Genomic DNA, 22,015 nt, shown 5'->3' on the forward strand with positions numbered 1-22,015 from the left:
TAGCATTGACTTATGCTTGAATTTATTCTACTTCCCTGCCTTCTTTATTGGCAAGCCCAATTTCACATTTTTTTCCAGCTTCTAAAGGGAATGGATAATTCTGTGTTGATTTTAATCCTGTCAATTCACTGAACAATAGTGAAAACAAAGAGGATTCAGAAAAGGATGGTAATATTAAGAAGAGTGCAAATTTGAGAGAGTTTGGGGTGGATGGTGTGGGAAGGGTTTAATGAAAGTGCATGTATAGTACATATTTGGATTCCCTTGAATGTTGAAAGCCATTATTAAAAGGTGGTAAAGTGGGCCCTCCCTGGTGGTGCAGAGGGTTAAAGCGCAGCACTAAGAATCGAAAGCCACTCTGCATGAGTTCAATCCCCGCCTGCCCCTGATGACCACATGGCGTGGCAGACCTCTCCTGACCCGCCCGCTGCTCCCCTCAGCAGTGTACCTCGTCGATCTGCCTGTTCTGTTCCCCACTCTGCCTGTGGTGAATCCTCTCACCGCCCCTGCACCTCTAACCTGTACCCCAGTTGTCTCACCACCCCTGCACCTCTAACCTGTACCCCAGTTCTGTATGCACAAATAAATAAATAAATCTTAAAAAAAAGAAGGTGGTAAAGTACATTTCAAGAGCAAAACTACACTTCTTGAACACAGCACTGCTATGAGGCTGAAACCTCTGTATTTACAAGGTTTACATTATTATTTACTTGAAAGTTGTACAATAAAGGATTAATCTTGCCCAAAGAGATGTTCGGCCTTTGACCTTTATTCCTGGAAGGTCCTTGGGATGCTCTGTCTGCTACAGGTCTTTGTTTACATGATTTATGATGGTGGCTTTGGGCTACACAGGATCATTTCCACCTCTAGAGAGACCAGAGAATAAGGTCAACCATGCAGGGGTCAACCAAGTCTACATGAGTGAACCCAATAAAATCTCTGGACACCGAGGTTGGGCTGACCATCCCCAGTCATCAAAGCTCAGTGCATATTGTCACATGATTGCTGGGAGAAACAGTTGCTGTCCATACCAACCTACTGGGAGACAACTGAAGTCCCAAGCTTATGTCTCCTGAACACTGTCTCATATGCCTCTTTCTTTGGCTGATGTTACTCTGTCTTTCATTATAGCCTTTAATAGAACAGCTTGTCTGAGCTCTGAAACTCCTTCTAGGGAATTATCTAACCTAGTGGCGGTCTTGGGAAGCTTTCAGACTTGCAGCTGGTTTGAGAAATAAGGATGGTCTTGGGGACCTACCAACTTCGTAGAAGTACATGATAAAATATATATCTACATGCAAATGTAAGGTAAAAGTATTTGCAGAAAATCCTAAAAGAAAAAACAATAGCCACAAGTCTAGAATTGAAACCCAATAAGCTGTAATTCCAGAAGAAATATTAGAGTTCTATTCTAAATAACAAAATATGAAAAATAATATATCCTTTTAAGGATGCATACTAATTAACAATGTTTTTATAATACTAATAAATATTGTATGTTGGGGCATATGAGCGTAATGCATAGTAACTTGAATATATTTTTCATTTGGCTTCAGGATTTGACTCTTTAAAATATCTTATTAAATGGAATCCTAAAGGTCTACAAATTCTACTAACTCAATAGTGACACAGGCAGAGCACCAAAAAAAATAAACTCAGAAAAGAAGAAATATATACAAACGCAAGCTAGGACAGAAATTATTTCACAAATAATATGGCATAAATTAATCCAAATCATAAAAACCACAAGTTAAGTAGGAGTAAGCAGTGTGTCACTGTAATTTTAAAATTTCATAAAATCTTGAGTTATCTAAATAGAGAGAATGGCATTGTGAGGTTCAGCCTGTCCCTGTATTCTTTCTGGTGAGGCCATGCTGAGATGGCAGTTTTCCATTTAAAACCACACATTTAGTGGAAGTGGTCCCAGCATGCTGAGTTCCAATCTGAGCTTTGCCCTTAACCAATGGGCTGTATAATGGATCTGCTCAGGGACTCAGGTCCCATTTCTCTTCACCGGCAGATCATATCGTGAGGGCAACAGTCAGAGTCATTATCAGATGGTCACACAGATCTAAACCCACGATCATCAGCGAGAGTACAGCATTCATATAATTGCCTTGGCCTTTAATCTCCCAGATGCCACTCATTCCCAAAGTTACTTAGATCAGCACCTTACCCCTAACTCCTTTTAGTGAGACTTTTGTAGGTTTGTAATAAAGTTTTATCACATTTGTGTCTTTTGTCACAGTCTGTATTCCATTGTGGGACTGCCTTCTCTGAACCATCTAAATGAAATTTTAAATGTACATAAAGTTCACTCTTTGTACTGTAAAGTTCAAAAGGTTTTAACAATTATATAGTGACATGTATTCACCATTAAAGTTTCATACAGAACAGTTTAATCGCTCTAAAATATTCCTATATTTTACCTATTTAACTTTCCCTCCCTAACTCGCTCCCCCTTGAAAACCCAGAAGTCACTGATCTTATTGTTTCTATAGTTCTGCCATTTCCATAATGTGGTATCACTGGAATCATAGTACAGAGTTCTTGCCAAACTATTTCCATTTGGTTGGCAGTAGGCATTTAAGATGTATTCATGTTTTTGCACACTTGATTGTTCATTCCATTTTGTAGCTCTACTGAATAGCTAAAGCAGTTTGTTGGAATACCTGTTTATTGAAAAAAAATTGATTTCTTCCAATTTTTCATGATTATAAGTAAAACAGTTATAAACATTCATATACAGCCTTTTGTGTGGACACAGGTTTTCAGATTAATTGGGTAAATAAGTAGGAACACAATCGCTGAATCATACAGCAGGACCATGTTTAACTTTGTAAGAAACTGCCAAACTGTCTTCCAAGTAGGCTGTGTCAGTTTGTGTTTCTATCAGAAATGAATGAGTGTTCCCCTCGCTCTCCAACCTTGTCAGCAGTTAGTATTGTTAGTTTTTAGTCATCTAACAGGCATGAGGTAGTATCTTCCTGTTGCTTGTTTTAATTTCCACTTCTCTAATGTCAATCATGTTGAATATCTTTCACATGTTCATTTCCATACATGTATCTTCCTTGGTTAGGTGTCAGTTCATATCTTACTCCCATTTTTTAATTAAGATTTTTATCCTCATTGTTTAGTGTTTAGTGTTATTTTAATTGAGCATAATAAGTTTATCAGCTAGGTGTTTTATAGCCTATCTTCATTCTCTTAATAGTCTTTCACAACACACAAGTTTTTACTTTTAGTAAAGTTCAACTTATTTCTTTAATAGAGTATGCTTTTGGTGTTGCATGTAAAAACCGAAAGGATATATTGATACATTGATTTTTTTTCTTCTAGATATTTCATAGTTTTGCATTTAACGTTTAAGTCTATGATCCATTAAGTCTATGATCCCAGGAAGGAAATCTGGGGCTGGGTTTCGTGTTTTTGTATTTTGGGCAAATGTATGTCCAACCATTTGTTGAAAAAAAAAAATCCTCTCCTTAAAGTGTCTGTATCAAAAATAAGTTGACTATATTTGTTTCAAAATAATTTTAACCTGTTCATGAAATCAATAATATCCAATCTTATTCAAACAAAATCTAGAGTGGATTCTACTAAATATCAGCATTCATCAAATGATGTATATATGTTTTTAAGATTTTATTTATTTATGAATCCACAACTGGGGTACAGACCAGAGGTACTGTGAGAAGATTCACCAGTGACAGAGTGCAGAACAGAACAGGCAGGAAAACGAAGTACACTGCTGAGGGGAGCAGCGGGCAAGACAGGAGCGATCTGTCATTTCATGTGACATGCCATCGAACTCTCAGCGACGTGGTTGCGGCTAATTTGGCAATGCTGTCTTTTAACCTGTTGTGCCACCAGGGAGGGCCCAAATGATGCATATTTCTAATGAATGATTATGAAACTATCAAAACCTATCTCTTCCCTGCTTCTTCTCTTCATATGCACTAACTCCAGCCCCTCCACCAAAGTGCATTTTAACCTTAGGGTCTAAACACTTTCTTCTGGTATAATTTCAATCCAATTTTCTGTTATGGACCTGAAGAACCCTTACAGCTTGTGATTTTTTCTTTGTTTTTGAGAAAAGAGATTACATTAGCATATTATGACTGTCAAGAAAGTTAGATCAAGATCTGGATGTTCTTTTCCACCAGACACATTATTCATATTGCAACAAAGGAAAAGAACATGTAATGTTTATAAAATTTCCATGAAAAGTATCTTTTAAATAAAAAATGATACTGCCTTAGCTGTCTAACATTATTATTTGGAAAGTGGAAAGGGACTGGTTGCTTAGTGTCTTAAATGAGTAAGACTCTTCATACACAGCCCTCTGTTTCCACTCCAGGTGAAGGCAAAGACCCAGGTTTAACACAGTCTCAAAAACATAACTGTGGCTCCTTCAGTTTAAGGTCTGGTCAAAGCAACTATCTGGTGCAACCTACCCTCTGTCAGGGAATTGGATGCTACCTGAGTAATATCAGATTATTTTCTTTGCATGAGGAATAGTAGAAACTTTAAAATCCGTTCACTAATCTGTTTTCTGTCATCTTTGAACACCCATTTCATTATTTTTAAAAGAAACAGAAGCAGGTTTATCTCAGAAATGGTCTTATTTGGTACTTTTCCCTCAGTGGTTTTCCTTTCTCCATTCAGATCTTATTTTAAAAGTCATCTGCTCACACTATTAAAAAACAACAACAACAACAAAAAAAAAAAAACACTTCACCTACTTACAATGTTTAATTTCCTAAATAGAACTTACTACTTTTCAGTGACCACTGCATTATTTTCTTTTTGTTTTTGAAATTGCTCGTCCACTTCCCTTTAGTGAGTAAGTATCAGGAAGGCAGGAGTCTTGGCTGTTGTCGTTATTACTAAGATCTGGAGTACAGCAGGTTCCAGTGAAAAGTGAATGAATGGAGTGAATGAATGCAGGTAGATTATAAAACCTGTGTTTTCTGTTAAAGATCCTTGAACAACTGAACATTCCAATGTATCAAAGAGACCAATCTATCCTAGAAAATACAGAGGCAATAAAATTAAAAACTCCTTTCCAGATGGCATTCATAAAACAGTGATGGACGATATTCAGTTTCCTCCATTTTAGTGAAAAAAAAAAAGGAGAAAAAAAATTACCTGGGTCATGTACTTGAACAATACAGGAATAAATCTCATCAACCAAAACCAAGTAAATATGTTCAAAATGGTCCTCAACTTCTGCATTCAGCATGGACTTCTAAAATACATACAGAATATTCAATAATATTTAGCTAGCAAACAAAAGAGATTATCTAAAAATGAGGTCCAAGAAACGATTCTTAGATACATGCAATATTTGAGCTGGCAAGGACATCAGATAGCCAGTATTCTAAATCTCAGAATTTGAGTAGCTAAATACAGATACTTACATGTGCTTATGGGAACAACTGACAACTATGTAATACATGGAACCCTAAAAACTTTACATTTTACCACAGTATTAGTGGATTCAGTAGAACCAAAAAAAAAAAAAATCAACATTATTGTTTGCTTGTCATGATGTAGACCAAACAGTCACTTGTTTTGGTAGAACTCTGAATCGAGCTGAGTTGAAAAGCATTCCAAACACTCATGAATTTCTATTGTACTAAACAAGTCAGAGAGTGCACAGACAGTGAGCGCTGGACCATCTCGTCATTCACATCTAATTATAGGAGTGATGCAATCAAACAATTAAGGGTGCACAGATTACGCTTGGAATATTTTTTTTTATTTCTTGGCCTGATTATAAAAAAGAATATTATTTTAACCAATTCTATTTTAGAAATTATACTTATTTTATTTTTTCTTTTGTGATGATATTCTCATTTTGGTACAGCTGATTCTTCTTTATAGATACCTCATAATTAGCAATAGAATTCAGGACCTAGTATTTTGAGATTTATGCAGGAAAAATATGTCAATCAAAACAAAATTAATTGCAATAAAATGAGATCTTCCAAATTGTTTTAAGAATCTGTTATCTCTACGGTATGAATAAACTCAGACATAATTAAGAGGACTTTGTATATCAGAGGGCCTTCTCCCTCCACTCCATATTTATTCAATTTTACAACAGCTTTTGGTTTCATTTAATACATTATTGTAGAAGAAAGGTTCATAAAATAGGTATAAGAAAGTGAGAAATAAGTCCCTCTTAGTTTTTTAAGTGAAGCATTAAAAAGTAGGAAACTTAAAAAATGACATTCAAATGATTTTTTAATTACTACAAGGCATTGAGATGTTAATATACTTCATATAAAAGGGATACTTTCCTATCCATCCTTTTCTGCCTTGAATTCAACTCTAAGAAAATTATTTCTTTTGATCCACTCTGATAACATGTAATAAAAGAACAATAAAACATATGGCTCAATTACCACTGCTTCTCATCAAGCATGAATTAATGAATATCAAATTATTAATTGTTTTTTTCTGGCTCTCTATCCTTAGGACAATTATACATTGTTGTATTTTGACAAGTATTTTGTGTTTAACACTTTGTGGGCCAGTCTCTAAAAGGAACAAATCCTTACAATTGCTGTACTGAAGAAAAATTCTTTAAATTTACCAAATTTAGAAAACACATAATTATCTTATAATCTCCTTAGTCTTTGTGAGCTTTTCACAAATATCTTACACAATCCTGGAATTTTACCCACCTCTCAATATTCCATTCCCTTTAAGATGAAGTAGCTGTGTGCCTATAAAACAGCTTGTAAATTTAAGTTCTCAGTTTTTAATAATAGTAGCTCATCACATGTAGTTACGAAATTATCAATTTTTTAAGAAGAATGGTTTTGAAAAATAAAAGCAACAGCTTGAGCAGTTAAAAATTAAGTGAAACAGCAAAATATAGAATATAATAAATTGTCATCACTGTATCTGACAAAATCAATGTTAGTGAATGATATTCATAGACACTCAACAAAAAGATTTTGTGTACATGATAGTTGATTTTATTTATCAGAGGTCTGTAAATCTGAAGTGTTATGTAGTATGGATAGATGTAACATGCTAAAGAATCTATCTGTTGTCCATAATCATTATTTCTCAAAGATGATTTGTATACCCATGTTTTGAAATGCATGCAAAGAGATATTTAACAAATTATATATAACTACACATGTCAGACTTTACCCACTACCCGTAAATCCATGTTTTTCTGTTTTAAAAACAAACTCTATAAGCATGTATCTGTAATAAACTGAAGGATGACTCTACAGGGTTAAGACGTCCTCTTCAGTTCAGTAGGCTTAACAAATACACATTCAGGGATCTTTCAAAAGGGCAAAGAAAAACTTGTCTTAGAATTAGAGAATTTGGGAATCAAATGGACTTTAGAAATAATTTTGTTCAATGTCCTTCATGTGCAGATAATGACACAGAGATCTGGAAAGCTTAAGTGATTTTTTTCTGAGATCCATTCAGCTTTGTATAGTAAGATCTTTCTGCCAACCTTTACAAGAAAAATTCTATTATAATTTCTTTGGCACATAAAGAAAACATATCTTGCTGCTTTGACAGTTTCTCCGGAGTCAATAATGTCTGGAAATCCAAATCTTAGGGAAATATAGAGGAGAAAACGAGAAACTTTCTGTCATGGGAACCATCATGCCTAGCTTGGTGGTGCAGGATTAGACCTGGGTAGAGTCCTCAATGCTCATTGCCAGCAGATGTATCATCCTTTGACATTTGGTAAATGGAAACCTTTGGATTTTTGATCACCAAATCTACTCAGTACTAGATAGTTTCTTTTTTTTTTATCTGACCTTTTGAAGGCAATTAGATTATTTATGCAACAGCAGAGTTCTTAATTGTATGAGTCAATCATCAGTGTAAAAGCTTTTCTAGATTACATTTTCTTAAAATAATGCTTAATTCCTTAATGAATGCTTGCATCTTGATTTCCATATGGCAGAATTATTGTATCCACTTTGCTGAAAAATTTAAAGAAAACAGGAGTTAGAGATATGCAAAATTTAGAACAAAAATAAGCCTATAACTGAAATTAAAAAAATACTAATTCCTCAAGGGGATGAAATAACCACTCTTTACTTTCTTTCTATTGTATTCATTACTATGTCTTCTGGTGATTCCATGACTATAAGGTTCTAGTGCCTATTATGCATATTTATGGGATGCTAAAGAGTCATGTCTTGCCTATGTACGATAGATTATGCAATAACTATGGAGTCTACACAGACAGGGAGGAAGACACCAAGACTTCTCAGTCCTCTGGGAAGTACACCTCAAAGTCATGCCATGGACTTCCAGGAGACTGAAAGTTTTAGAGTTACTGCCATGCACATCGAAGCCCTTGACATAATATTGGATGATGAAAATGCTGCTAAATTAGGAAAGAAAACAGAATATAAGAACTGTCTGGTAAAAGGAGAAAATAGAAGGCAAAGTATGAATATAATTAGGTTTGTTCTTGTAATTGATTCTGAAGCCTGATGGAACGTGGGTTTCTGAATAATTTTCAGAGCATTTTCCAGATGTAGCTTCCTTGTTACTCATTAATATACACATTTGTCATTAAATTCATTTTTTGGAACCCATAAGAATCATATGTTCCTCTTTCACTCAGCACACCAAGACACCAAGAAACTTGTACTTCACTTAATAATGATGACCAGCTTCCCATTCCATCTATCTACTTACTATTGAATTTACAAGTAAGATGTTGATACTGATTTTTAAAAACAGTCACGGTTCACTGGATTTTATTTGATCAACTTATTATGCATCTCTATTAAAGCAATTTTCAAAGTATTCAGTACTTAGTTTATAGATAATTTAAATTAACATGCAACTCCTATTGTCTTTTCATCACATTTATGTTTATTAAGAATCTTAAATTTTAAAAAAAACTGACTGAATAGAGAGTTATATAGAATTTAAATGGCGACTTATATAGAATTTCCATTTAACTAACATCAAAAAGACATTTAGCACAATAGTCAAATTAGGTTTAAAAATATATTCCAATACACTCGCAGAAGTGAACTTCAAACAAATATTTGAGCAGGGAAGGTTTTAAAATAAATGACTTCTTTGTTTAGTTGTGTCTATGCCTGGTTGATACCTGACACAATATAAATGTTGACTGATTTATGCCATAAAATAGTATCATAGCAAAAATTATCTGCACCTGAAGTCATAACTAAATATAATAAAATATTTTTGACTTTATGGATAGCCTTCATTTTAATAGCATTAAATACATAAATGAAAGTGAAAGTTCCTGATAGAGTTTAACACTTACCCACAACTTTGGAGTAACAAGGTTCACAGTGTATTGTCTGTCTATAAATCCAAATGCTGTCACCTGCTTGTAGATTTTCCAAAGGCTGCTTGCATATTTCACACTAAAGGGGGGAAAATACACACAGCTATATATAAAGTTTATACTACATGTGAAGTCCAGATCCTTAGAACGACAGAATAGCAAAACTCTTTCAATTCACTTGGCACCACCTTCCATAGCAACACGTTAGACAAAGTCAAAGATCAATGTGCTTAATTCTTGTAATCAATTGTTATACAGCATATCTCTACCACCAAGATATACATTTCAAGCATATCTACCACTGAAAAATCTGCTAAATCCACAAGGGAGTAGATAGATGATTTTTAAATAGTTTATGCCAGGACAAGCTCGCCAATCAACATCTCAAACAAATCACAAAGCATATTTAATGGTTGCTGACTAAAAGAGCTATGTTGTCCAATTGTAGATTTGGTAAACAAAATAAATTATTGATTTTATTTAAGAGCTTAGAGTTTGAGTTGTGATGACTGAGGCAGGAAAGAGTTGACACCTGACTCAGACCTGTGTTCCTAGGAGTAGGTCCACTGCAGGTTGGTTGACTTTCAACACGAAGTTAGCACTGATTAGCTGACATTCAGGAGGGAAGTTCACTGAAATCAATTATCAGTTGATCAATTGGACATATTTAAACCAACCGCGTGCTTCTCTATAATATGGCTATAGACTAATCCTCCTTTTCTTGGAAATGTGGGAACATTCTTATTCTCAGTTAGTCATACTTTATAATTGAATTGAATGTGGAAATAAGTCCTTCAAATAGAACAAATCAGAAGACTTTTCTTATTTTCAGGTTTTCTGCATAAAAATTTTAAGTAAAAATATATAGGCAAACTTCTGTTTGAGTAAATTTTAAAAGCTAAAATTTTATTTTCTCAAAATTAATTATGTAATAGTCTTATCTTTTATCTAGAGTATATATTTTACATGGAATATACATACTTAATATAGATTCTATATAGTATGTACTAAAATTGTATTTTCTAACTCAAAAGCTACACCCTACTTCTGATTTCTGTATAAATCAGAACTTAACTTTAACTTAACTTTAACTGCCTGAAGTTAATTTGAAGAGAAGCAATCAGTTGTCAAAGTATCAAAACTTGACTAAACTTGTTGATTTGCACCAGCCACAGAAAGCTAGTACTAGAAAAGTCCCATAGATTTAGACAAATGCTGCTCAAAATGATTGCCCAGTAGATCTATGAAAGGAACTTTAACAAATATCAATGCTAGGAACCATCTCTGACACTCCTGATGTATTTGGAGCTGGTCCCAAGAATTATACTTTACTCCTAATCTCCCGATATGATTATAAAGTACAGCCATGGTTGAAAACCACTGGTCTAGTCAACCACCTCATTTTATAGATGAAGGTGAGGTCAAGGTAATTTGGGTAATTCCCAAAGTTACACAGTCAATGACACAGTTAGAATTTGAACTCAGGTCTTTAGAGTCCCAGGTTAGTGTTCACAGAGTTTCACAAAAATCTGTAGTGTTGACCTACCTAATGTTTGTTACCTATTGTTAGAAATAAGAGAAATGATATATGAAGACACAAACTGTAAAATTTTCTGTCATATAAGCTTTATTATTTTATTAAGCTGCAATTTCTTATCATTAATAACACTTTCAAAAGCAGACTGAATGTCAACTATTACTTAGGCCATCAATCCCCATTTCATTATATAAGGAGCTACCAGCTTTCTTCTCAACAATTTCTTTTCCTTTTTGGAGTTTATTATATATTTTATGTAATGCATGGTTTATTAATATATTACAAAAGCTTTTATAAAAAGAACAAGTGTTTATCTTTTTACAGATTTAAATCTCTAGGGTAAGAGTCATAAATGTGTCAGTAATCATCTTTCTGCCTCAAGCCAAGATAATAATTATGAACCTTGGAGGCTTAGACTGCAGAACTCTAAGAAATATTTAAGTAGTGCATTATTAATGTAGATGAGAGTATTTCTGAAAAATTTAACTTCATTCCATGTATTTCATTAAAAATTATTTTATTCCAGTAACCATGCAATTTTATATTTAGTTAAAGGCGATAAACATATTCTTACCTTGAAGCAAGTAGAATGGCAGCAAATTTGTAATTCATCTAAAATCATTTTCGTTTCTGTGCCCAAGGGTTTTCGACAGTAAGTGCACATATCTCTTTCAATGACAGACCTATAGAAATGCATGCAATTAAAAATAAATTTGTCATCATGTAAAAGATAGATGTATCCCTCATCAAGTCATGTGGGAGTGATATGCTAATTCTGTTGATACTTCGGGAAATTGCATAAATATCAGGGAAAGTTCAGGGTTTACTAATTCTAGTGATAGAATGGGTTCTCCTAGTTACTTCAAAATGATATCAGAGAATTAACATGAAGGAAAGTCTCAAATTCCTAACTCATTAGTAAGAGTGCATCTGGGCAGGGGAAAGATGTTCACAATTTCCTAATTGAAGTAGGTCACAAGTATTCCTTGAAGCTAGAAGAGGGTTTTGAATTATTAATTTACATAAATTATGGACATATTATGCTGCAGATTAATATAAAATTTTAACTCTCAAAACATTGACTAAGACAAAAAAAGAAATTCACCCCAGGGCATGTTGGGAAATTTACAAATGATGAGCTTGTTGTAGCCTAGACTATAGGTTTAGAGAGCGAAAATGCTCTGTCCTTGTCACAGAAAGACACAGAATACAGGGCTGCCTTTCATGGCAACATTTATTTTTTATAACAAGGCATAGCCCACAAATTTGATGAGGGGAAGTTTTGTTGTTTATTTTAGGAAAAAATGTGCCCCAAACAATAGATGTGATCTGTAAAATACCATTGAATCATATCCAGTGTTAGAAACCAATGTTACCATAATTGAAAATAAAAAAATACAATAGCAAAGCCAAAAACATAAACTGGAACAAAGGTGGTGATTATAGATAGATCATATTAAGTACAATGCTCCTTGCTTCTTACAAAGAAACTTTTCCATCTGTAAATTAACAATGAAAATACAAACCTGATGAAAATTTTGATGCAATTATTGTACTTAATTATGTCATACTACTAGCCAAAGAGCTTTTCAAAGCATGATCTAGCCTTCTTTGTTACCTAAATAGTATTTGCTTTAATCCTGTGGAGATGACTTCATTCCTCAAAGAGGTGTTGACTTAAAAGAGAGACATTCAGAAGAGGAGTAATACAAGACCTTATAAAAATGACAGACAAGGCATATGATGTTGATGCCTGGCCCCTCTACAATGCCCTTAGCAAATGGAACATAAGTTCATTTTTTCAGAAATCATTTCTTGAGTCCCATTAGGTGCTGAGCATTACAAGCTGAGGCCGCGCATAAGAATGTCTTAGATCCCAACTCTTAATAAGTACAGTTTCCAACTACTGCTAATGAGAAAAAAACATCATCAGAGCATCAAATATTGGCCTGATGCCAGTTTCCAGTAGGTAGATTAAAATGCTAATTATTTGTTTGCATTTTCTCCACTGGAAACTTGCAGGTCTTACTCTCGTGTGTGTTGCCTCTTTGTCCCACTGAACTATAAGTGGTAGAAGAGGATCCACAACAGCAAAAGCCTGGGATCAGTTTACCAGCACTAAATTGATTCTCATTCTAACGCCCCTCCTGGGAGCTGGAGTGGGTTACAGCAGTGTGTCCACGCAGCTGTCTGTGAGATGAACTGGCTTAGGAAATCTGCAAGGCACACAGGCCAGGGGTGCCTCGACATTCATTATGTGGCTGTCCTCTTGGGAGTCAACCAAGAAGAGTGGCTGGATTGGGGAGCAGCTGAGAGGCACAGAAAGGTCTAGTGGAATAAAGTCCATCAAAAATCAAAGAGAAGCAACAACCAGGACATTGCCAAAAAGCTCCACAATGCAGAGGTTGTTTTACTCTGTTCCATTCATACACATATGCAACACTTTCCTTAAGGAGTGCATCCCCACGTACAACAGACAACAAGAGCATGTAGAAATATGAAGAGGGAGAGACGGAGAGAGCTACTGGAGAATACATACATATACATGTGTGTGTATAAACACAGGTACATGAAAATTTATGCACAGGCATAAATATTATGTATGCTTATGTGTTTGTGATTTTTTTTTTTACAGATTTATTTATTTGTGCATACAGAACTGGGGTACAGGCCAGAGGCTCAGGGGCGGCAAGAGGCTTCACCAGAGACAGAGTGGGGAGCAGAACAGGCAGATCAACAAAGTACACTGCTGAGGGGAGCAGCAGGGGGGTCAGCAGAGATCTGCCACGCCATGTGGTCACCTCCGGGGCAGACGGGAATCAAACTCATGCGGAAGTGGCTTTAGCTTCTCAATGCTGTGCTTTAATCCACTGTACCACTAGGGAGGGCCGTGTATGTGATTTTATGTATGGGATTATGAACATACTCACCTATCAGATGTCGAATAAACAGTCTGTATGTATTTTCCAGAAACATTCTCTCGATAGCCAACCTTTGGTGATTTCCTAAAAGCAAGCACATATGGATAAGTGAGATTTGCCTATGTCCCTCCCATTTTGTATCTATGCACATGTCTGCAGCCTTGCTGTTATGACTGTTTTGATGGCATAAGTCAGGACGGGAGATGTGTTAACACCTCTTTGAACAAAAATTGGAGGAGTATTGATACGTAAGCCATGTCGACATAAATTGCCATATCTGTGCAGGTAAACAGAGAATGGGGTATTGGGCCCAGGAACAATGAGAGCAGGAGAAAAGCAGTCATTTTTCATGAAATTTATCCTTGCACCTCCGTACTTCTTTGCTAAAAAAAAAAAATCCCTATGAGTCTTGCATAAACAGAGGAAACACACCCAGTAGCAGCCAGTAGACTGACATACACAGAGACACAAAGAGAAACCGAAACTCCTGCCCTGTTAGAGAAAGGTTTGACTAAGTTTTTATTTTCACATGAAGACATTTAAAAAATAGTTTAAGGGCCCTCCCTGGTGGTGCAGCGGGTTAGAACACAGCACTAAGAAGCTAAAGCCACTTCCGCATGTGTTCAATTCCTGTCTGCCCCGGAGGTGACCACATCGCATGGCAGACCTCTCCTGACCTGCCTGCTGCTCCCCTCAGCAGTGTACTTCGACAATCTGCCTGTTTTGCTCCCCACTCTGTCCCTGGTGAATCCTCTCATCCTCCGCATCTCTGGCCTGTACCCCAGTTCTGTATGAATAAATAAATAAATCTTAAAAAAACAGTTTAGAAGGAAAACCTAAAGAAGTATAATTTTTAAAAGTTCCCCTGTTTCCCTTTCTGACATTGCCCTAGTTTGTAATCATCACTCTTTCATGGAGACAAATGAAACCTGTAGTGCATCACCCAGCTGGCTGCTCATCATTGCTTCCCATGTACTGACGCTAGCTGTGAGCCCATAAGGAATGGCAGCAACATGCTTCTGTTACTCCATTCAGCGAGTGGTAATTCACAGCCCTCACTTTAGAATTTTTTTTAAAGATCTATTTATTTATGCTTACAGAATTGGGATACAGGCCAGAGGTGTGGTTGGTGAGAAGATTCACCAGACACAGAGTGGGGAACAGGACAGGCAGATCCACTGAAACACTGCTGAGGGGAACAGCAGGCAGCCCAGGAGAGGTCTGCCGCGCCATGTGGGTCAGCTTCCTAGCCAGGGATCGAACTCGTGCTGCAGTGCCTTTGGAGAGCTTCATAATGCGGTGCTTTAACCCGCTGAGCCACCAGGGAGAGCCCCACTTTAGAATTTTTAATGAGAAATATCTCTTCCTCCAATCTGCCCATAAGCAGACTGTTATCAGAAATAGCACCTACTTTATAGAAAATACAACCCACAATACTAAATAAGAGTGTACCTATTTATGCACGGTACACAAATCATTACTCCATTGTATGATGAAGAAACTGAGACCTGAAGACGTTCAGTAGCTTTGCAAGGCCAAACAGCAAATAACAATGATTCAGTCTCAAATCTGTGGCACAGTCTCTGCATTATCAATACAGGTTTTATGGAATATCGTGTTAATTAACCAGAAAAAAACAGAACTGCTTTTCTGAGGTCAGTTATGTGTGGGTTTAAGAACTCTTTTTTTTGAGATTGCTCATTGCCTAACACATACTGAATTTTCCGTGTTATATTAATATGTTATTTAATTCACCCCTGACCTTTTATGACTATTTGACAAATACTTAATATTGGAGACAAAGAATCATATAGACCTAGAACTCTACTTGAAAGCATATTTACAATAATAGCCTCTCTTCTTAAACCATTATAAAATATAGAAAAATAATTCAAATACATTTCCATTACCTATTCTCCACATAAGTTGTTGTGTACACAATGGTATCCTTTGGTCCTGCATTCCTGGTTTCAGAATTGGAGCTGCAATATAAATCATTTCACCTTTAAAGTTTATTTGCAAGTCTGATGAAAATAAGAAGGCTATTTTCCCATCCAAAGCAGAAAAATGCGTTTCTATTTCTTATGAACTTAATATTTGAAATACAAATATTAAAGTGGTGTCAATCCATCTCTACAAAATTTCTTCATGCCTCCCAATTTGTTTTTAACATCCACTGCCTTGGCCTGCTTCCAGCATGCCATTATGAAAATCGGTCACTCAGTAAATCTATTGCAGAGCTGAAGATTATGTTGATTGTTTGTATAATATATTTTAGTGTCTGTTTCACTGATGTCCTATTCGTATTTCCAAACCATACTTTCTAATGCAACTCTTTTCTGTAGAACTGGTTATTATTGATAAAATCAGGAACTTCTGCACTTCAAAGGAAGCATAAGATATATACAGGAGGTCTTCTAAGGACAGAAGGAGAATAGCACTCTTTATTTATTTATTTATTTATTTATTTTATAATGGCCCATGCTACCTGAGAGTCTTTCTGGTTTCATAAGCACTTGTTCTAGTAGACTGGTTGTTGACGGCATCAGCGGTTTCATTGACATGGCCATCTTGCCTGAGAAAACAAGCACAAATAATTGACCTTCAAAAGCAAGACCTCTTAGAAATGTTTACATTTGCATAACCTTTTATTTTTACATAGGGTGAGCCTATTTATATTTGCCAGTTTTCTGCACAGAAACAAAATAGGATATATATACTATTTTACTCCCTCTACAGGGACTATCTTTAAAAATGACTGACTGGTGTATTTCTTTCACCAAAGACAGGGACAGAATACTTTTTAGCAAGAATTGAACCACTCAAAATTGGCTTCAGTAATATTTTCATACGAGTAGAGCCATTTTTAAAAGTTTCATATGTATAATATGAATGAGAATTCATCAATTTAGGGGTTTATCAATGTTTCAGGAGTTTCAAAAATTCTAGTTTCCATTTTGTCATTAATGGAAAACAGTATTTTGAAGCAGAATTCTGAACCAGATTTGTGCTAAACTAAAAATGTCATAATGCTTAACACAGAGTAGGCATATTTACTTTTTCCTCTGAAAGAGAAGGAATATTGAAAGCTTTAGTTTCCCCTATGTTAGCAAACTCTCATATAAGAGGGATGCGAACACCAGGAGGAAAGTTCAGATTAATCCAGCCTTATCATTTTCAAATAGACTGCTCCTTTCATTTCCGCATAGCCCTTAAAGAAGAGGAAAATATTTGTTCACATGTTATTTCTAACAAAACAAAAATCACCTTCTATTTTTAGAGCACATAGCTTATAAAACATGTAACTGAGTTAAAATAATACTAAGGGATAAGAGGGTGCAATTAATATTATTACATAATTTTTATTTGATTACTTAATAGTCCATTTCAGAAAAAATAAACCTAGCAAGGAAGTGCTTGGAAATATTCAAATCTTCTAATAAAGCTTAAAATTAATATATATACAAAACACAACTTTAATAAATAACTTTAAGGACAATGTTTGCTGGAGAATTTGAAATGTGTTTGCACTGTCCTCAACAATGTAAAAGCAAATACTACCATTTTGCAAAATTTGCAAATAGAAGAGGAACAAGAATTCACAAGTAGTCTGCTATTCATTGAAATGTGCCCATTCATATGTTTAAGCCCTAATGCCCAATGTGATTTTAAAATACGACCTATAAGGTCTGGATACAGGTTCACGACTTTACCATTTCTGCTTGTGAATTTCTATTAAATTCCCATTACCAGACCTTCCATTAAAAACTTGTTCAGCTGAGCGAGCCCAAGTGAAACTAAAGCATCTCTCAAATCACAATAAATGGGAAGTTACTTAATTATACTTACTCTCTTAGTTTGATCATTGCAAGTAATATTTGAATGAGATTTTTTAATTGTACTTAAGCCCTATTTTCAAAAAAGTGGATTTTTTTCAAGACAGTTTATTGAAAGTTTAAACTCCCACATTCTATCAAAGACTTGTTTGGAATTACCAAAAAAAAAAAAATTAAGGCAAAAAATCATTAAAGAAAATAAGAGGACAAAAGAAGTTATCTACCTATTTTTTAAAAAGATTTATTTATTTATGCATACAGAACTGGGTTCTAGGCCAGAGGTGCAAGGGCGGTGAGAGGATTCACCAGAGACAGAATGGGGAGCAGAACAGGCAGATCTACGAAGTACCCTTCTGAGGGGGGCAGTGGGCGGGTCAGGAGAGGTCTGCCATGCCATGTGGGTCACCTCCCGGGTGGGATCTAACTCATGCTGAGGTGGCAAGTGGCTTTGGCTTCTTAGTGTTGTGCTTTAACCCGCTGCGCCACCAGGGAGGGCCCTCTCTCCTATTTTTAAAAGATGTATTTATACAGAACTGGGGTATAGACCTGTGCCGGGCGGTGAGAGGAATCACCGGAGACAGTAGGGAGCACAACAGGCAGATGGACAAAGTACACTGTTGAGGGGAGCAGTGGGCGGGTCAGGAGAGGTCTGCTGCGCCATCCCTCCCTGCCTGGGGAATCGAACTGGTGCTTAAGCGGCTTAAGAGGTGGTTTTGTAGTGCTGCGGTTCGGTTTAACGGTTGCACCACCAGAAATTATCTACCTATTAATGCAACAGTCTTTTATAGATATTATGAGGACAAAAAGGATCTAGATCTTTTCCTGTTTTTCTACTCTCTCAATACATACGTTTTAACCAAAAGAGCCCTTTGTCACCTTAGAAAGGTAAAGTAGGAAACAATTAAAGTCCTCCCATATAAGGAAGGAAAATTGCTAAAGGCGGAGAACTTTAAAATTTTGCTGCTAATTCAAACAGCTGTAACTATATTCTATGCTCATCTTCCTTGTAAGAGAAGTAAGATACCAGTTTAAAATCTATGATACTCCAGCAAAAAGAATTTCAGAATTAGGTCTTGTTTTGTATCTGTGATGAATTTGTGCTTTCTTTTGCACTAGATATCCAAGGAAGGGATCCCCAGAGCGCTTTCTGTACTGCGGAAAGCCAACCAAGCAACAGTGAGTAAAAATAAATCTTCACAGCCCTAGAGCAGAGCTCTGAATTTCCATGATGCTTTCTACATTCAGCAATTGAACAGCAGGCCTTTAGACAGAAATTCTGAAAGAATTCAGATTAAAAATTTTTTATATATATATAAGCTAGGAAGCTCTACACCCGTAATTTTTTTTTTATATAGTACTTATTTTTAAATATCAGAAATCTTGTAAGGTGATAAAAATTATGTACACTTGGAATTCAAAAGAAAAATTAATTTATAATAATCTTTACCTTCCATTCTTATGTTTGGACACATTAGAATTTACTTCAACTATATTTTCTAGGTCTTGGTCTCTGTAGAAAAAAATGTATAAATATTTAACATTAAATATTTATATGCACACACACACACATACACACAGTGATAAGTAATAGCTGCTGTTTATTTTAGGACATAAATATGAGAATAAAATATTTTAATCAGTACATAAGATTAAATAGTCATTTAAGATCAGGAAGATATTGAAAATCTGACATGAAATTATTTGACCTATACAACTCAAGTATGACAGTGTGGGTTACATTGAGAGAGAAATAAAGAATGAGTATTTTAGAATGGTTGAAAAGCCTGGTCTTTAAAAAATAAACTGACTTAAATTCCCATTCAGCTAACATTTAAGGAGTACTAATGTCGTATCACAGAGTACTATCTATTTCCTCCTAGATCATCTCATTCAGATCTCACAAAGTCCTTCAGGACAGCCTCTGGGGCTCCAGAAGGTTAAGTGAATTTTCTAAGGTCAGTTAACTAATTTGTAAGAGAGTCAAGATTTGAGGCCAGCCACCTGCCCAGCTGAAATCAGTTTTGGAGTATTTAATTGGAGATTTCATTCTACCTTACCGGATTACAGAAGCACAAGAAGTGAACCCAAATAAATGAATGTGGGACAAATGGAATGATCAACTATTAAATCTTGGACTGCATTAATGATTTGACACCCTTTCATGAGACAGTACCGCTAGTACAATACTCATGCACTATATATGTATATACACATATTAAACATTATTTATTAAAATATCTGGCATAGCACTGGCAGCTTTTGATATTTTTCATGAATTTGGAAGTCTTAATCATGGACCCTAATGGTGAAGAGCATTGTTCAGTAATCTGAACAAAGAGGTATCATTGCCCTACTGCCTCAGGCCAACTACTCAGTCCTCTCACTTCCTTCTGTAAACGATGACAGTAAAATTAATTTGTGAGAATCAAGGAGTTTATGTTACTAAAACTTATGGGCACAATGACTACAGTTGTGGGTAGACTAAATAATTTTAAGTGACTAGTGTAAGTGTGATACAACAGTAGTCACTATTAATTGAGCGGCTAGCTTTTCATTTTTATTCTGACCTAACTTTCACAACATTGGAATTCGCTTCAATTTTTGTAACTCTCCCTTCTCATGATCCAGAATAGTGAATTTAAATAAGATTATTCTACATGGACTCAATATGAACACTTACAAAGTTAATATTAGTAAGGATGAAAAATATTAAAAAATCCCTATACTTATATGGAATAAGATTTAGGATTCCTTTTATATAAAATCCAAATCATAATTGATAAAAATGAAAATTCCATAACTACATTTAAATATCATATATAAACTACTAGCTGAATATTTTTTACAAATGTAGAAATTAGTTAAATTTTTTTTAAAGATTTATTTATGCATACAGAACTGGGGTACAAGGTAGAGGTGCAGGGGCAGTAAGAGTCTTCAACAGAAACAGAGTGGGGAGCAGAACAGGCCGACTGACAAAGTACACTGCTGAGGGGAGCAGTGGGCGGGTCAGGAGAGGTCTGCGGCGTCATGCAGTGCCTGGATCACCTCCCAGACAGTGATCAAAATCATGCTGAAATGACTTTAGCTTCTTAGTGCTGTGCTTTAACCCACTGCACCACCAGGGAGAGCCATAAATTATTTTTAACGGGAGTTACAGTAGAAAATGACTATACATGCAAAAAGTACGGAAAGCTTAAAGGCTTCAAAATCATTTTATTCTCCAATCTGAATGATGTAAAATTCAAAACTGACTTCCTCACCACCACTGCTAAAACTATAAGAAAACCTTCCAAGTTGAACCCTTCAATTTAGAAATCAAGACAGCGAGCTTTGTGTTTGTGTAATCACTATCATCTTTCACTAATTATTAGAGCCATTTTCTTGGCCGTAGGGGGCTTTGTAGAATCTTAATATCCCAAACATTAAGTAACCCATCACATAACACTTCAGAATAATGCTTTACTAAATATTTGGGGTAATGGAAGAAAATTAAGTGGAATATGACGTCATTCCAAAATCTAGTTTCCCTAGGAATGCCAGAGATGGGATTGTTGGTAGTGTAAAAGAGTGAAAGGTTACCAGGAAATACTTATCTGCAGCTTGGGAATTAGCATTTTGTCACAGAAAGTGTTTCATCCTCCACTGCCAGCCTTGGTGATAATTGGGGGACATTTTGTAAGGAAGCTGGTGGTTTACTGCAACATGAGAGTAGAGTCACAGCCCCATAGCTTGGCATAACTTTGCACAGAATACTTGCCAACATACTTACAAAACTATTTTAATTTAAATTCTCCTTTCTCCTTCTGTTGGGGAGATTTATTACTTCCCTGTTTAGCACTTGGAGAAGTAGTACAAAGGCCATAACGAGAAGAGATTAGACCCTAAAGTCTAAGGCAATCAGCTTGACTCACATCTCATATTTGTGTGTCTATCTATGAATCATGACCGCAGAAAAACGTTGAAGCCATTGATGGGCATTTTGCTTCCCCTACTGCGTCTCTGTGTTGCACACATTTCTTTCCTTTATGGTACAGCTCCCAAACCTGGCTTGATTTCCTTAATTTTTGATGTTGTGTCCCAAACCCCCAACTCCACTCTACAAAGTTCTATGCTGAGTTCTAACTCCAGTGTGTCAGACTGTGACTATTTTTTTAAAAGACACCTTTGTTACAGATGTGATTAAGTTCAAAAGAGGTCATCAGGATGGGTCTTATCGAATATGACTGGTATCTTTGCAAGAAAAATTTCATACTAAGACACATACAGAGGAAAGAGTGTAAAGACAGAGTGAAGACAGACCTCTACAAGTGAAAAACAAAGTCCTGTTGTAAATCCTCCCGCTTGGTCTTCAGAAGGAACCAGTTCTACTGAGATCCTGATCTTGACTTCT

The 22,015-nt window shown here is 35.7% G+C and overlaps 1 protein-coding gene across 1 annotated transcript in view; it reads right to left on the minus strand.

The window, feature by feature from the left end:
- Window positions 1-6,981: 6,981 nt before the first annotated feature.
- Window positions 6,982-22,015, minus strand: part of SCEL (sciellin) — a 73,648-nt gene continuing 58,614 nt past the window's right edge. The window contains exons 24-30 of the mRNA XM_012723189.1: window positions 19,070-19,132; window positions 16,275-16,361; window positions 15,697-15,768; window positions 13,796-13,870; window positions 11,440-11,548; window positions 9,305-9,407; window positions 6,982-7,973 (exon numbers count right to left, since the gene is read on the minus strand). Of these exons, the coding sequence (XP_012578643.1) occupies window positions 7,957-7,973; window positions 9,305-9,407; window positions 11,440-11,548; window positions 13,796-13,870; window positions 15,697-15,768; window positions 16,275-16,361; window positions 19,070-19,132 (526 nt within the window). The 3' untranslated portion in view covers window positions 6,982-7,956. The remainder of the gene's footprint in view (window positions 7,974-9,304; window positions 9,408-11,439; window positions 11,549-13,795; window positions 13,871-15,696; window positions 15,769-16,274; window positions 16,362-19,069; window positions 19,133-22,015) is intronic.

The sequence above is a fragment of the Condylura cristata genome, unplaced genomic scaffold (genome assembly GCF_000260355.1).
Source record: "Condylura cristata isolate star-nosed mole 26May11 unplaced genomic scaffold, ConCri1.0 scaffold00010, whole genome shotgun sequence".
Classification (NCBI taxonomy): domain Eukaryota; kingdom Metazoa; phylum Chordata; class Mammalia; order Eulipotyphla; family Talpidae; genus Condylura; species Condylura cristata.